General features: G+C 43.5%; 1 protein-coding gene across 1 annotated transcript in view; it reads right to left on the reverse strand.

The window, feature by feature from the left end:
* LOC140992067 (nck-associated protein 5-like) overlaps positions 1-17,136 on the reverse strand; it is a 154,948-nt gene that overhangs the window by 36,407 nt on the left and 101,405 nt on the right. The window contains exons 6-7 of the mRNA XM_073462303.1: positions 7,115-7,205; positions 3,267-3,446 (exon numbers count right to left, since the gene is read on the reverse strand). Coding sequence (XP_073318404.1) covers positions 3,267-3,446; positions 7,115-7,205 — 271 coding nt within the window. The remainder of the gene's footprint in view (positions 1-3,266; positions 3,447-7,114; positions 7,206-17,136) is intronic.

Below are 17,136 nucleotides of genomic sequence, written 5' to 3' on the forward strand. Positions count from 1 at the left end.
GTGGTACTTTGTTACCTCAACCCTGAGATCAGTTTTATTGCTGCTTTATTGTTCAGTGACACACAAGCCTTTAAAGGATTTTCTTCTCTTTTTTTTACCATTTACAGCATTTTTCTTTGATCATTGTCTTTTGAGTACAGTCCTTGAAACAAATTGCTCTCTTGGCTAACAAATGCTACAGTTCAGTTCAGGAGGATGGTTATGTCGCTCAAGGAGGTTCATCTTTATTGGTATAGAGACTGGAATATAAACACAAACTATATTATAAACCTTCAAGTTTCTCTCTGATGCCTGCTGAGACCTGAAATTTGAAGTAGGTTAGCCTGTCACTGGGAAATTGAAGGTGAAGATGATGAACGACTGATGAAAGCAGATGGTCGAGATATTGATTTTAAACCCGCCCACTCAAACCATGCTATTGTATTCTGAGATACATCAGTATATCTGTCTGAATGGGTGTACGACATCACTGACTGATTGATCCTTTTTTAATTTACTAAACTGCATTAATTTCTGTAAAAATGCAGTAATGGTGTGATGCAAGCAGTCCAACAGAACGGGTGATAATGTATTGTGTGTAAAGAATGGTATCAAATATGACCAAAAAGCACATTTCCTTAGAAAGAGGTAAGGTCGTTAATTCATTTTCCAACATGGACAGTGAAAGAAGAACTGAAAAAACAAAATGATTACTTTCTATTTGCCAAGATTGCCCCATGATGTGTCCTTGTGTGAAGGACCTACTTAACATCCAGTTGAAAACTCACTGCAGAGGATGCCAAAAAATTGAATAATTTAAAGTCTGTATGGCAATGCTCTCTGCAACCATCAACTTATTTCACTTTCCTGCTCTCATCTACAAAAATGATATCCGGTTTGCCGTCTACCGCCTTCCTGAATCCATGTGAATGCAGCAATAACGCTACATCACTCATTTTTACAAAGGAAATATCAAATGTCTAGTCGTCTGTTAGTTTATGTTGCCTCTCCATTTAGCTCTGGTTTGGTCTCAACATCTGGTTCTCTATCCGTCCCATTTTCTTCATCAGCGAGCTGCTGCTACTTTGTCTGTCGTTGGTGCTGCTCAGGTAGCACAAATTGGGTTTATCAGAGCTTTGTGTTGAAAAGAGATGCCTGGGCAGATTGAGAGTGGAGTATGGGGGCTAGAAAACCCAAAAAGTGAGCTAAAAGAGGCTAAAATACGTTGTAGGCTAAGGGATCCTGGAGAGAAGGGTGTTTAATCTCAGACTTTTTGAGGTACAACTGCAGTAGAAACCTACAATTTTACTTTATGTACTTCAAATGATACAAAAGGGTTCACTTCCTGCTACTCTTTTACACAATCCGAGCCAAAGATTTATCATGTTGCGCCTTTTGATCCTCCGTGGACACACAGGTAATATTAGCAACTTATGTTCTCATCACTTAACAAGTAAGATGAGCAATGGGCATTTCTCCCAAAGTCTGGCTGTATTCATTTAAGCCCCAGTTACAGACCACAGTGCGTGCCTGCCAAGTTAATGAACAGTATCAGTTGAGCTGGAGAAATAAGAGCCGGGCAGTGCTTACTTAGTGTCAGTGAAGCTTATTCACGACGCAGGGCTGTGATGTATTGCCTCTGCTTTGTTCTTGCTGCTTCGTCCGGCGGTGCATCCATCACCGGCGCGGCAGAATGGAATAAAATGGCAGATAACTTTTGATAAAGCCATTTAAAATGTAATGTTTAGCCGATGTGCTTCATCAGAGGGATCGCCGGGACAGGTTGACCATACTTCCTGCCAGTCTCGGAAGATAACTTACAGCTGAGGAGCAACAGGCAATTACCTGCCACTTTGCTGTAATTAGGGTCTATTTTCTATCAGGGAGGGTTTAGTGTAACTTTGGCAAAGAAAGACAGAATACAGCTTCTTGAATACTGGCATTATGTGTGTTATTATCGACCTGTCTGACAAAAGATACATCGATCAGCCACAACTCTGAAACGAATAACAAGTGAAGTGAATAACATATATCATCTTCGCTCACCTTCACCCACTCGTGAACCATTGTTGACCAAGGACAACCACCATGACAACGGCACTCTGTGATGGCAGTGGCCCCTCCAGTAGGACAATACACCCTGAAACACTAGAAAAACTGCTCAGGAATAGCCCGAGGAACGTGACAAAGAGCTCAACATGTCGACCCGGTCTCCAAATTCCTCAGATCCTAATCCAACTGAGCATCTGTGGGGCATGCTGGACCAAGTACCACCCATGGAGGCCCCATCTTGCAAGCCACAGGTCTCAAAGGATCTGGTGCCAACACCCTGGTGCCAGACAACCAAGGACATCCCGAGAAGCCCTGTGCCCATGCCTTGATGGATCAGAAACAAGTCCGATCCATTGTGGTACCTCCATGAGGATCAGCCTTGTTCTGGCAAGTCCCACAGATGCTTGATCAGATTGGGATCTGGGAAACTTGCACGCATCACGCCTTCAGTTCTTTGTCATGTTCCTTGAACCATTCCTGAGCAGTTTTTGCAGTGTGGCATGGTGCTTTGTCCTGCTGGGGGGGCCACTATCATCAGGGCCACCGTTGCCATGAGGCGGTGCAAGTCAAGTGGCATCCATGTGAATGCAAGGACCCAAGGTTTCCCAGAAGAACATTGCATTGAAGCGAGATAATGCCATTCACTTCACGTTAGTCCTTTTACTGTTGTGGCTGATTGGTGTAAACAGGCTTTGAGATGAGGCAAAGACTGTATGTCCTTCCACCACATCAACATTAAGACCGTGGAGTCACTTAGGAATGAGTAGGTGAGACGTGGCCTAATTTAATTAAATTTGAATGCATTAATTGCTGAAGAGATCTGAAAGGATGTGTCCAGTGGCTTAAGTAAAAAAAAAAAAAAGAAGAAAAAACAATAATCATGGATCACTGTTGCTACGGTCGGTTGTTGCTTGGGGCTCGTGGCGGAGTGCAGCTCAAATCCCCGAGCGCAGAGGAAAACAAACCGAAGCCGGAGTAAAGCCTGAGGCCCCCACGGCGGCTCTCACAGGATGACTCTGCTCTCCAAACGAAGAAGGCTGGAGAATTTGATGAGCTGTCATGCTTTCAGACACAAGCGAGCAAGGACTCTGACAACTGGCAGACAGGCTGGCCACAGAGGATAGCCAGGGGTGGCTGGAAGTGTGGATGAAGAGGCAGGAGTGGAGAAGAACAAAGCAGAAAAGAAAGGAAGAAAGAAAACAAAGCAGTATGAAAGAAAAAGGAAAAGTTGTTACCTCCAGGGCCTTGAGGCGCTCCAGAAGGGGCTTGGTTTTGTCTTTGTCCTCTTCTGCTTGGCTGGCATCAGGATCGGCGTTCGGTGGCGGCCCGGTGTCTGGCTCCGTCTGAGTCGCCGGCGGGGAGCCGTTCTCTTCGGGGCCATCGTGCTGCTTCTGCACTTCCTCGGAGAGTTTATCCTGACGCACACACAACGAGACGAGGTTAGAGGGAGATAGAGGAAGAGAAAGGAAGCAGAAATTTGGCAAGTAAAAACCTGAGCAGATGGGAAGAAAGCGCTCGAATGTGAGGTATGACAAATGTTTCGGGGCAGGACGGAACCGTGAAAGACAAGAATCAGAGGGAAGGAGAAAGTGAGAGCAGAGAGAAGTAACGGGAGAGGATCAGATGGGCAGACGGGACAACCGGGAGGCAGCCTCGACAACAGAGCCCCAAAACATCCCCTAATCCCTAATCATGTTTCGCTTGTTTTCCAAAGACTGGCAGTGACCTTGAGGGCTCTCGTCTTGTCTGTATCATCTGGATCCTACTCCATCTCTCTCTCTCTGCCTCCTTTGAAAGTCTCTCTCAGTCTCTTTGCCAGTTATCTTTCCCAACGTCTCTGTTCTCTTGTGATTTTTTTTTTTTGGCTTCCCGGCATGTGAGATAATTAACTACTAGTAATAATTAGCTCCTAATTAGGCACTGTCTGGTTAGCACCAAACGGCAAACGCAACAACAATGAACTCTCCGTCACACTCGTGAGATTATTCATCTTTTTCAAGTAATCTTTGACGCATCAAAGTATGTACCTACTCACTGAATATCTATTCACATGTAATTAATAAATCTTCTGAGCTGGAACAATTGATAATTTATGTTGTTTTAAAGGTAAAATGCCAAACATTTTCTTGTTCCAGCTTCTCAAATGAGAAGATTTGCTGTTTTTCTGAAGCAATATTACACAAAATACATACAATCTGACTTCTTTTTGCAACCACTGGGGCCACCCCCTACTGGTCATACTTTCTTTTAACAGTCGGTGGTTTTCCCAAAGAGTGATGAAACCTCTGAGATTGTTTCATTTGAAACTCTTAAAGGCCTGAAAAAGTAAACCAATCCAGTAGCAAACAAGAAAAAGGCAAAGATTAGAGAAAAGACTGAAAGGAAAGTAGTAGCAAAGCAATATTTTTCATACGTCCTGCCCCATAAACTATCTTGCAATCCCTCAACTTTATCTCATGGCCCCTTCAAGGGATCCTTACCATCTCTGGACTTAAGAGATAACTAGTACAACAAACATATTTCTCAGCCTCTTAAATGTCAAATGCAGGAAATATAACAAACACTGCTTCCAGCTGGATTGTGTTATTCCCCTCTAACAAAACAGGTATTATTGTTCCCCTATATCTGCAAACGACACTGTCATTATAGTGTGATATATATCGCCGTGCACACACATTACATTTGTCACTCCTGACTGAGCTTTGACGGATAATTGACAAACCTGAAGATAACTATGGTTAATGTGCTGGACAGAGTCGAGGTGAGCAGCACTAATGGATGGCTGCATCTTTTATATATCCAAATGCAGCAGAGAACAGCTATTTCTCTCCCCCAACAGGAATTAAAAATGTCCTTCAGAGCAGCCTGATCCAATCTCCTCCAAACATTTATTAGGTTTTCAATCTTGCTCGATTCCATCAGACAATTGTGTTGGATGCAATACTTTAAAGTCGCGGTTTCGAAATTTGCTTTTTGTTTGCCTGGTGCTAGCCTGTGCAGTCTGCAAGCTCGCTTTCAAGGGGCTGCTCATCAGACGGCGTTAAAGGGCTCGGTAATAATCTCCACGGAGAGAGTCTGGAGTGGGAGAGGGGAGGGAACCTTGTCCCTCACGCTGCCCTTTAAAGTTATTGAGTTTGTCGGCTGAATACACAGAATACAGCTGCAGCAAGAGCACATCACTGCGTAGGAATGGAGGCTGTTCGGTAATACAGCGACTGGGGATATCATAATAACCCTCCAAGTTTGCTCTCTTTGACAATGTTCGTCCACTGCTGAACATAGGAGCAGAGTATGTCCAGGGTGGTAAATACAAGCTCTGCAACTGAGAAAAGATATCCTCCTAAACACAATCTCACCCGGGCTTGTCGTTTCCAAGTCTCTGAGAGTTATCAAACATAACGTCACCTTTCACACTATTCCGACAACTGACTAAAAAAGTTATAAAATAGTTACAGTGAGGATTTAGAAACGGGTAAAAAGCTGCTGGAAAGTTTCAATTATTGTCACTATGGTGTTGAATTAGTTAGGATTGAACGCAGGTGTAAATATTTACCGTACGCAACCACTTAAAATTCATCTTTGTATCACCCTGTTTCTCTCAACATAATCCATTTTTGTTGTTGAACCCTAGAGAGGGATTACTCTGTGTGCGCAGATAACATTATTTGCATTTTGACACATTGTATTAATTTCACATAGACTTCACAAGTCATATTTTAATTTTAGGGGCTTTTGCAACTCCAGACAATTTACATATCTGTCTATTATCATGTTTCACAATCCTCTCGTACTCACTGGAAAGTAAGCCGTAAAGAAACTGACATTTAATCTCAGAGTGCTCGTTTTTTTATTATTCTGCACCCTTTTATTTTTTCTGCATCTATTTCCGTCTTTTATTCCCTGTGATGAACTCATGTAGTCATTTATACAGACTCTTTTTATTGCACACTTGCTGAATTACTGATGCCCTTTCCGTCGCTTCCCCCCCCGAGGCATTTTGCTCTCGTTTTCAGCTGCTGGGTGCTGAAGACAATGAAACCCTCGCTGATTAATGGACGCTAAAAGTTATCACACGCTTCAAAAAGGAAGTGCAACATAGATCCTCGACATATTTTTTGAAGCGCTTTCAACAAAGTCTACAAAGGAATTCATCGAACATAGTTGGAAGCAAAAGAGCTTCTCTCAGTAAAAAAACATCACACTGATGGTAAACAGACTGAGGCAACAGCATGTCAGCGCTTCAACACCATGTAAACATCTCGAGCGCCAAATTGTGAAGTGCGACCCCGGAGGTGACCCTGTGCTTCGGAAATATGTGGTATTGCTTTTTCTTTCCGCCTCTCCGCTCGATCCCAGCAGCCATATTTCGGTTATGTAACAGGGATGGCAATGAACGCTTTCACCTTGGTTCAGTCTGGCTTTATTTTTGCACTGTGGATCTCTGAGCTGAAAAATAACTAGAGCTACAACAAGATTACTGGCATATTTTCAGTGAATATACAGACACAATTGTCATCCGTCATAATAAAATAACTTTTTGACTGATTAATTAACTTAAACTTGCCTTTCTCTTGACATTTACATCACATTTACTTTGTTTCCATTGATGTATTTTGAGTTAATCTGCTTGATAGGAGATGAGAACACCTTTTCCATGGAAGAAGAAAAGGTGGAAGGTATTTCTGACAACGCCGTCTTTCCTGATATTCCCATAACACGCCAAAAAATCCCAGGAGACCTCCCTTTGTTCTTCTCACTCAGATGGCAACTAGTTTTTTTTCTTGTTCTCCTTTTTCTAAGGTTATTGGCAGTAGGGAAACAACTGGGTTTGATTCAGGTTCGCAACCCCTACTTCTACTACTCTGTTTATCACAGCCTTGCGTAACCCTGCCTAGAATGCCAACTTCTGCCAAGAACGCCAACTTCTGCCAAGAACGCCAACTTCTGCCTAGCCTAGTTTATTCGCTCAACACAAGCCTAATTGGATTTTTCATTCTCCTCTGTGAATTTTCCTGATAATTAGGTGGAAACATGGCTACTGAATGACCGCACATAGTCAAACCCTCACGGGATGTTAGTTTACCTTGTAGGCCTTCATGATGTCCACCGTGTCCACGGCAGTCTGCTCCAGGACGCTCTGATTCTGCAGCAGCGACCGCACCGTCTCTTCCATCCTGCACACAGAAAAAACAAATCACGGTGAGTTAAACATGAAAAGGGAGGTCAGGGGTGAACAAAACATGCCAGATACTTTAGTGGTAAACACTCAACACGGTTGAATCATTCAGGAATGATTGTAATTCTGTAAAGTTTGAATTTCCGTCAGAGACGCGCTTTTTCTCTTTGGTGTTCTGCTCAGGCTAATTAAAAATAAGTGGTCTCAACTCATCCATGGAAAATAAAAACTAGCCTTCAAGCAGAAATGTACAATGGCGATTGGGGTGCTTTATCCTTGTATAAATAATTATAACCACAATCATGATCATCCCCCTGAAACAAGTTTTGGAGCTAAACCAAACCAAAACGTAACCACAGAGTTGGACAAACAACGTAATTTGTCATTGGGTTAGGAGGGCATGTTGGTTTTTCACAAGGCTTCAGCTAATAAAATAAAATCTTTGTATTATCCTAAAGAAACTGGGACATTGTTTCTTGAAAGACTTTGCAATTTAGCCTGCAGCAGTTTAAGGCAGCCAGAGCTCCTCAGGCACGTTGCTCCGAGGTGTAGTAACCCTGAAGCCAGTCCAAGTCCAAACGTGCTTTGGTTTTAATCTCAACTGTCAAACAGCCAAAATGAACCTGCCCCAGGACCCGCAGGGTAATATCAAGTTAAAATGTCTAAAATGAGGTGATGCCAGAGCCATCAGCAGCTCCTAAGTGATGAGTCGACTCAAAGGTACCACTGTAAACACCCTAAAATGGGATCCATTTTCAAGCTGTTTTACACTTTTATGAGATGTTTGTTGTTTGAAATGGATCACTGCATCCTTCAATTGTGATTTTTTTCCACGCTTTCCATCAGCATGCACACACAAACAAGCACAAATTGTCCCCACATTGGAAATGAAAAGAGAATTGGGACTGAACCAGTGCCAGAGACACAAGATGGATGAGTGGTATTCTTTTGGACCAAATCCCAAATTCTGCTCGGGAAAACGCTTTCGTCAAATGACTAGATTGGGTACAAAATGTGCAAACACAGTACTTACTGACTTATTGTGTGTGATTTTGTGGGCGTGTGTGTGCACACCGCCGCATGTGTTTCAGATGATGGCTTGAATTAAGTGCAATCACAGCAGCAAACAGCCAGCGAGTGACCTTGACCTTCAGGGCCCCGGTCTGCTCGAAACAATCTTCTGTTTTGTGCTGCGAACGCTGCAAGCTGCATGCAAAACAGGTGCCAACGAGTGCGAGTGAAAATGCCTCTGCCTATTTCCATCTGAACGAGAGCCACATGACATCTTTATCCATCGAGCTGCGGGGAAGAACTTTGACCCAACGTGTATCCCCTTTAAGGCTACCACAGCAGCAGATAAGCTGCGCAGGATGATCTCAGGGCCCAGCTGGGATCATGTTCACGGAAATGATGAGATAAAAGTGACATTCAGGAGCAAGCAAGTGGATGGAAAGTGACAGCCAGGCAGCGTTGGAGAGGAGCATCTTGACAAAAAAAGGGCTTTGACACCGTCAGGTGGGAATCATCTGAATTTCATGACAGTCTTCCTTTACTGTTTCATTCACAGAACAAAACGAACCCTTACGTAACAATTCATGGTTTAAAATGGTAATTTTAGTAGGATTCACACAGTCTGTCATACACCATTCGCATTTTAAATAATATTGCTTGAGGCTACAGGGGCTGTGCAACAGCTTCATGGTGTTCTTCCTTGTGGTTGTGAACGGCTACAGTATGTTTTTTATGTTTATTCTCTATTATTACAACTATGGAGGCAGCGATGTGTGCAATTTTGAACATCTGTCTGTCCTCAGCTGTGGCCAGTTAACTTAGCTTAGCTTAGCATAAACACTGGCTTGCCTGCCTCTGTCCAAAGGTAACAGAATCTGCCACGCAGCACCTGCAAAGCTCATTAAATCAACATCTTATATCTCGTTTGTTTAATCCTTTAAAAAAAAGGAATGGAGCTATTGCTTTAACTCAAAAGCTGAAAGCCAAAAAAGTTTTTAGTTCTTAGAAAAAAACTCATTTTTCAGCGTCTGAATTCAAGACCTTGACTTTCATACAAACTGTGGTGTGCAGAAGTCGTCTACATGCTTTGTTATATAACAACATCCTTGTATCTCTCCACTGATCGATCCTGACTGGTGTATGGCAGCGGGTGAGAATGAGCACAGGCAGGGCAGCAGAGGACGGTGCTAGTCACACCATCTGTCCAGGCTGAGCCATAAAGCTGGCTGTAATCAGGCCGCTAGCTGCTGACTGAACAGTCGTCGAGGTAGGCAGGCAGGCAGGCAGGCAGGCAGGCTGGCTGGCTGGCTGGTGGCGGATTGCTCCAGTTCCTGCTTTAAATGCTGGCCTTAATCAGCACAACCTATAGAGCAAAGAGGACATGACAGAGACAGCTTTGGAGTCCGGAGACGCTGACACCGGGTCAAGGACTAGCAGACAGGCATGATCAGCATGGCAAGCAGGGGTAGTTGTTGGTCTGAGGGGATTTGGGCAGGTGACCACCTACAGATTCAGCCACAGCGCGTGCTTCTTGTGTGTTAGCATGACACTCGGGGTCACACAGCTGAGCGTCTGTTTATCTTAAAGGTGAATCCCTGTCAATGTTGATTAATCTGGAAGGTTATTTCACACCTCTGGTCTGAAAGTATTTCAAGTCTTTCTACTTTTGACTGCACAATAAATAAGATTTTAACCCATTTCTCCAATTCCTTGTTGAAACTGGTCACAATTTTTTTATGATGCGAGACACAGATGTTTAGTAAAGGAACAGTTCAACATTTTGGCGTCGACATGAAAATAAAAAGTGTTGTTTTACTCAAATTCATACTCAAAACAATAATAACAATAGGGGGGCAGGACACCACCAGAGTAACGGCTAATTGCTGCTAATTGTAGCTGCCCTTAGCTAGTTAGCTCAGTTAGCTGTGCAGCTATCTAGATGTTTACACCGCTAGCACAGGAACTTAGGACATAAATAGCTTTAGTTATAGTTCATTTTTGAAAGTTTTCTCTTAAAGTAAGATATAACATGTTTATCAGCAAGATTTAGAGATTCAACTAGGAAGATTTAGTTAACTTTGGACAGGAGCAGGCTAGCCGTTTCCCCTTGTTTCTAGTCTTTATGCTAGGCAAAACTAACTGGCTGCTGGATGCAACTTTGTGATTATTGTACAGACATGAGATTGGTATTAATCTCTTCATCTAACTCTTAAAATATGACTCCATTCCCAAAATGTAGATGCAATCTGGTACAAGAATATGGGAAAACCTTTCAACCAATGGTAAGTTTTGCTAACTTACTAACAAACTGGGGCTACGACAGCTTTAGCTAATGTATGAGGTGATTGTTCTCTCCTTTAGAGGAAATGTTTAAAAAAAGTCACATATTACCATCCTGTTGTCTGTAATGTTGATTCAAGTCCACTTTAAAATCAGAAACAAGCTGCCAGCAGACGATACATGCAGGCTAAACATGGAAATGTTGGCCAAGTCATATAATAATAATAATAACAATAATAATAATAATAGTTATAATTGATTAGTTTTATAATATACAACACCTGCGTCAGATTTTCTCAGTCAAAACATGTCAGTTTATCTATGATTCAGTTGCCCACAAATATACCATGGACTTCCAATATATATAATCTGTCCAGTCATTTATTTTAAAATTTTTATGCAAATGTTGCAGTTAAAAAATTAAACCTGAAATGAGAAAATGGCAAAATTATCATTAGGCAAAGCCAACAGATGGAGTAGAAATTATTCTAATGTGAGATGAATGAAAACGTGCCAAATGAGCCCGGCAAGCAATCAAAGCAAAATTAAACGAATGGTATCAGCATTTGCTTTTTTGCAGCCATACGTGCATAACTTCCCAGAGAAAGCTTCTCAGCATTCTCGCTACGACTGCGAAGACCTCAACGACCTTCACATTACACTTTGATGCTGCTTCCTCAAGTTGGGAGCAGGAGGGGGGAAGGGAAGGATCTGGATGTGGTGCTACAACTGAGGCTGTTCACCTGAAAGAAACCCTTTGTGTTTGCCTCGCTTTCCCCTTTTCAAAGTTTCCTGTCGGCCGAAAGGCGCAGATGTGCAGCATCTCACTGGACGGACTCTAACTGAAAGACTTTGAAGTTTAGAGGTGGTGCTGAGGGACAGAAAGACTTAGTCCATCTGGAAGTAAGATTTATTCTATTCTGGACTCTTGTCTCTATACTGTACTGGGTATTTTTAGACCTGTGGACCATCAGGAAACCTTCAAGCACAGATTGAGGAATGCAACATGTTTCGACCTCTCAAGTGAAGTCTTGAACGCTAGATCGGGCCTAAACTACTAGTTATCGTCCAATTTTCCTTGCCGACTCGTGCAGAGCCGCGACACAAATAAGAAAGCTTTGGACAATTACCCCACAGTAATCACTATCGATGTTGCGCTGATTACAAACACCAACAAAGCGCTCGTAATGCTTCTTAACAGAACTTCTTTTCAATCAGAGCAGCAGTAATTCATCCGAAAGGGAGCTCATTATGAAGAAATGTGATTCAAAAAGTACATTTAAATAATTAAATGCATGTTTCCAAAGCAGTAAATCCTGCCCGGAACGAGTGTCCAGCAAAACATCTCATGAAATAAACGATGTAATTTGTCATTACTGTAAATTCAGCCTGTTTATACATGAGGGAGAGTCTGCTAAATGCTGATGATGGATGGAATATAACTCCCAGATGACAGAGCATTACTTTACATAAAAACATAGTCCTGCTCCGTGTGATAGTGCGATTAATCTCAAAGTGCTTGCCAACGACCTATTGAAAACATCACTGAGGGAAAGGAAGGACGAATGTGAGTGTGTGTGTGTGAGTGTGTGTGTCTGTGTGTGTTTTGAAGGGGCGTCTGTGGAGGCGCAAGCAAATTCTGACTTCCCTGACCCTCGAGCCGCGCAAGCTGAATTTCAAACGCGGCGTTCGTCAGCAGTCCAGGAAATACAATTAAGAGTCCAATCAATTTTCAGCCTGAGGTTTGACGATCCTCAGGCCAACACACACACACACACACACACACACACACACACACCCCTTCTCCCTCTCTTTCTCGCAAAAACACACACACACACACTTGATCGCGGCGCTGTCGAGGGGCTTTGATGAGAAGGCGAGCCGCAGAGGTGAACAAACTGATGCATCATCAGAACACGCCGGGGCAATTAGAGGTGAAATGTGCCGCGTCGTCTCACGCTGACGAACTTGCGGTTTACATATGAAAAACTTCCTCGCTCTTCCTCTTCTTTAGCTGTCAAAAGTCACAATGACACCGAGACTTCAAAAGAAGGAGCGTTTTTTATTTAAGAAGTCTTTCTATTCATTGAAACTCTGGTGGCTTTACACAGCTCTAACCTTCAATGACAAATTCCTTCACAGACTTGAAAATGATCAAAGGACTCTGAACCTCTCTGAAAAGCTGACACAAACTTACCCCATCTTGAGTTTCTCTTCATTCTTTACGCCGCCGTTTCTCCGAAAAAAAGCCAGAAACACAGCGCAGACATCCCTGAGCTCCATATGCAGAGACATCCGAATGCACACCCACCTCTCTGCTCTCCCGGCGCTATACAGTGACCCAGACACTATCGCTGCAATGTGGGTCTCTGGGCTAAAATAGGCCATGCAGTCATCATATAAGCCTGAGTGATTTTCGCTCAATCGACGGACAGCATGGTCAGTCCCGCGGCCGAGTTACCGACTCAGCCTCGCAGCAGATCTCCTGTTCTCATTTTTCCACTTGCCGCGTCTCCAGTGTGTCATTATCCGACACTGGCCCTGTGCAAAGACAGTGATCTGGCAGGCAAAGACTTTCCCATATGTCCCATGTTAAGCCCTCTCCAAGGGAGAAGAGCCCCTGCTGAGAGGCAAGCAGGCCGGTAGCATCGGATCAGAAGGGAATCAGGCATGGACGGGCAGGGATGAGGCACGACTAAAGACAGGGATCCCCCTGTTTTGTCAGCCAGCGTTTGTGTGTACGTGTGTGGTGATTAAGAGGCTTTGGCTTCACAAAAATCAACACCTTCCGTGCAAGGAGCAGCTAACACTGACGCGGCGTGCCAGGACGAGAGATCTCTCAAATCTCGAGCTCGTTGTTCGAACTTCCTTCTCCTCAAATGTGCCACTTGTCATTAGATGCTCGTGTGTTTATTTTAGTAATCGCTCTGCTGCCAACGACCGCCTGCGTAGTTGCATGTTTCACAGCTCGGACCAAGGAGGGGTTGTTAATCCCCCCTGCCACGATCGGATATTTGGGCTGCCAGCATTCCTTGGCAGAAGCAAATTAGCTTGCATTCTTCTTCTGTTTTATCACAGAAACAAAATGTTGATACTCAAGAATAACATCATAAATCCATGGTACCTTCATCATCAGCCACAGAAAACACAGATCACAACCTGAGTGTTAACATACAGCAGGAGTATTAAGATCACAGTGAAAGAAGTGGACAAAAACAAACATCTTGACACAGTGCGAGAGATCAGCTGAGATGCTTCAGCGTCTCTCCGTCTCGACTCGGCACACACTCTCACTTTATCAGCGCTGTCAGAGCCTCAGGTTGACCGAGACCCCCTAATCAGATTTGACCGGTGAGCGATTGGAAAATCCCATAGCTGCTGAAGTGATCGGGAGAACAATCACCTGGTTGTGCGGCTGAATCGAGGCCAGAGGGGCAACTCGTGTGACCGCTGCATCGACTCCAGCAATCGCCTTACACGACCTCACCGAGGCCTTTTGCAGAACTGTCCGATTTGGCACGAGAAATATTGCATTCTTTTACTCTGAATCACTTAATGTACGCCCACCGGATGATTGCCAAGCTTAACCTAATGCTAAGCCACTCTTATCCTCTTAGGGCTGTTTTGCAGAAAACATGCAAGGAGACCCTTTCTCAGACTTGACCCAGATGAAGGCGAGGGAATTGAACTGGACGCCTTTGGTGAAAGGTTTGGTCCGGTTTAGAGCCGTGCGGACAGTTAAAAGTCACGCACATCAGTCATGCGTGTTACAGCGGGGTAGCATTACAAAGGTTTCTCGCCTTTCTGACCGCTGGCTCTCGCTGGCAACCTTTTAACCTCATCAACAAGAGACACATGCCACAGAGAAAGAGATCAAGAGGCCAAAGTGTTTAGTATGCCCTGGCAGTCATATTTCATACAAATATTTGTTGGCCTACTGCTGTGAGGAAGAGAATTTCTTGTTTTTTTTTTCTCTTAACTTCAAATAACCCCTAACCCTGAGCCCTAATTTCTCGTCGCAAATATTAGAAATGCATTAAAACAGGAAAACCCCAGGATCACCCAAAAGATTTACCAGAAAATCCAACTGGGTGCAATCGAGGACTAGTCCGTAAAGAGCGTAAATTAAAAGAGACATATGGAGGGAACCAGATTTAGGTTGCTTCCTCTTTCATCCCTCCAGCCGTACATTTGGAAGGATTTAGAGTGCAAATTCACGATGGTTGTCCCACATGTTCACCCCTGGCCAAAAGGAAGCAGTTTGCAATGAGGAAGCCATTGGTCCCTCAAAAAAAGGATCTCGCTGGAGTCTTTCCTTGTGTCTCCCCAGTGGGTTACAAGGCATGTGTGTTCCACATGTGAGGCACAGATAGAGACATCCCGGTGGGAAACCTCAGTCATGATGACAGCAACGTTTTTTACCTACACCGGGAGACTCGGTGGCTCCGAATGTAAAGGTCGTTTGGGAACTGGGAAGACTGGGAAGTTGTTAAGATAGAGAGCTGGAGCCGGTGATACAGAAGCTAAAATTTGATTACTTAAGTTACTTGTAATTTTGCAGATTACATCTTGCATCAGAGCCGAAGTAGCGCATTATTAAATACATCTAATATCAGATATCTTTACTTTACTCAAGTATGACTTTTGTTTGCCTTTTCCAACACTGGTTTTATGTGCCCGGATTTTGAGGTATCCATCTCTGAGATTTTTTGCCTCCACCCCCAGTACAAAAGAAACTCAAAGCATAGAAATACAGCATTTAAAAAAAAAAAAAATCAACAGCAATATCTATTTTCAGAAAGTGTCTCGGGCACTTTGAACAAACTGCAGGGAGACGCTGTGAAAGGTTTTCAAAGTGACTTTTTCTCAATAAATGGTTCCAATTAAATATATTCCTACTGAGGGTTGAGAGTTGTCCAAAGTAAAAATGCGACTAAGATGATACTTTTAACACTGCAAAAAGCTCTGTGCGTGCCAAGATTTAGACATCTTACATTTTTGATGAATATGAGATTAATTATCTTGTTTTAAAGTTTTCATCTTAGTATTCATGGCATATTCTTAATCATGGGTTTGTCTTTTATACCTCAATTAGTCAGGAAATCTTGAAAAATGGCTTTCAGTGTGCTAAAATTGAGAATGCAAAAAGTGAATTACGAAATATTACCAGTAATTTGATCAAAAAACAGCATTTTCACCTTTGAAAACTTATCAGAGACTGCTTATTACTAGACTAAACTAACTCATTTCAAGATTTCTTGTTATATGCTTCTTCACTGCAGAAAGCGAAAGCTAAAATAAAATAAACTAACGCTGAAATTGAGGAGAAAATGACTTAATGCTTGTCCTTGCAATTTTACTCAACAGGCACTTTCTGTTTAGATGTCCTAATAAAACTCTAAGTCAGCTTATATAACTGTATGCTGTGTATATGTGTCAACTGGAGCAGCTGCCAGACAACCAAATCTATACTGCAACCATGAGGTCAGTTTGAATTACATGCTGTTTGGCTCCGGGCTACAATCTGTGAGCACCAGCTCCACAAGCCAGAGAGAACAGGGCGAGCTATCATGATGTGAGGATGGATGCCCTACTTCCGCAAAAGCTTGTAATCTGACCTCCTTCTCCGTGCTTATAAACATCATAACCAGCATGTTTAATCCAAGGCGGAAGTTGTCGTACACAAGAGTTTGTGATTGTCTGACATAGTTAGAGTGAAGTCATTGGTCGCGGTTTGACACACAAACCCCGGCGTGGTTATACAAAAATGGGAGATTGGTACCAAAGCCCTCTGATGGGCTGGTAATTTAGCACAAGTGATAGAGTAGAACAACCCAAATTAAGTTCAATCAGACGTAATTCCCTGGAAGTTAAAAAGAGCGGCTGAAATGAACCAATAAATCCTCTAAATATGAGGTGCTCCCAAAAATAGTCCAGACACCTATTATCTATTTAACAGCCCTCCACCCCATTGGGCAGGAGCAAGGAAGTGACTTCAAAAAGGACTGACCCCCCCTCCATCCTCTTAATGACCCCAGATGTGTCGTCTTGAACAGGGGCCTGATTCATCCGGCTAAATCCTGCAGCCGCCAAAGGCATGCAGGGGGGCCATTACGAATGCGCCAAATTAAAACACTCGGCCCGGGCGTGGCTGGGTGCTTGGATGATTAGAAGAGAGGGCATTGATCTGCAAACATAGTGCAATCACTCAGCTCTCCCTCTCTGAGTGTATTAGCCTCTGCAGGTCCAGCTGTGCAGCAGTGCTAATGAGAGTAGCACATGAATGCATGCAGGACCCAAACTTTTCTCCCTGGACCGTGGAGGGATTTCATCCTGCGCGTGACTGTCTAAACAACGCCATTCTTGACTGTTTACATCATCCCCCTCCGTGCACACACACACACATGTTCTCACACACTGAGGGAATACGCTGCAAAGCTGTAAATCTGCAGGCACCAGTCATCGTCTGCTGTTGTTGTTAGTCTAGCCGTAAGTCTCCCATATCCTGCCACGAAGAGGGCCCTTCAAGACGGCCATGATTCAAAGTCAAGTGTAGCGGTCTGGGCTGTGAACGCCTTGCTTTTGCTGATGAGCGCACGTGTCATCTGGGCAACTGGATTTATTTCCAAACTATCTTA

This window comes from Pagrus major, chromosome 24 (assembly GCF_040436345.1).
Source record: "Pagrus major chromosome 24, Pma_NU_1.0".
Lineage (NCBI taxonomy): Eukaryota > Metazoa > Chordata > Actinopteri > Spariformes > Sparidae > Pagrus > Pagrus major.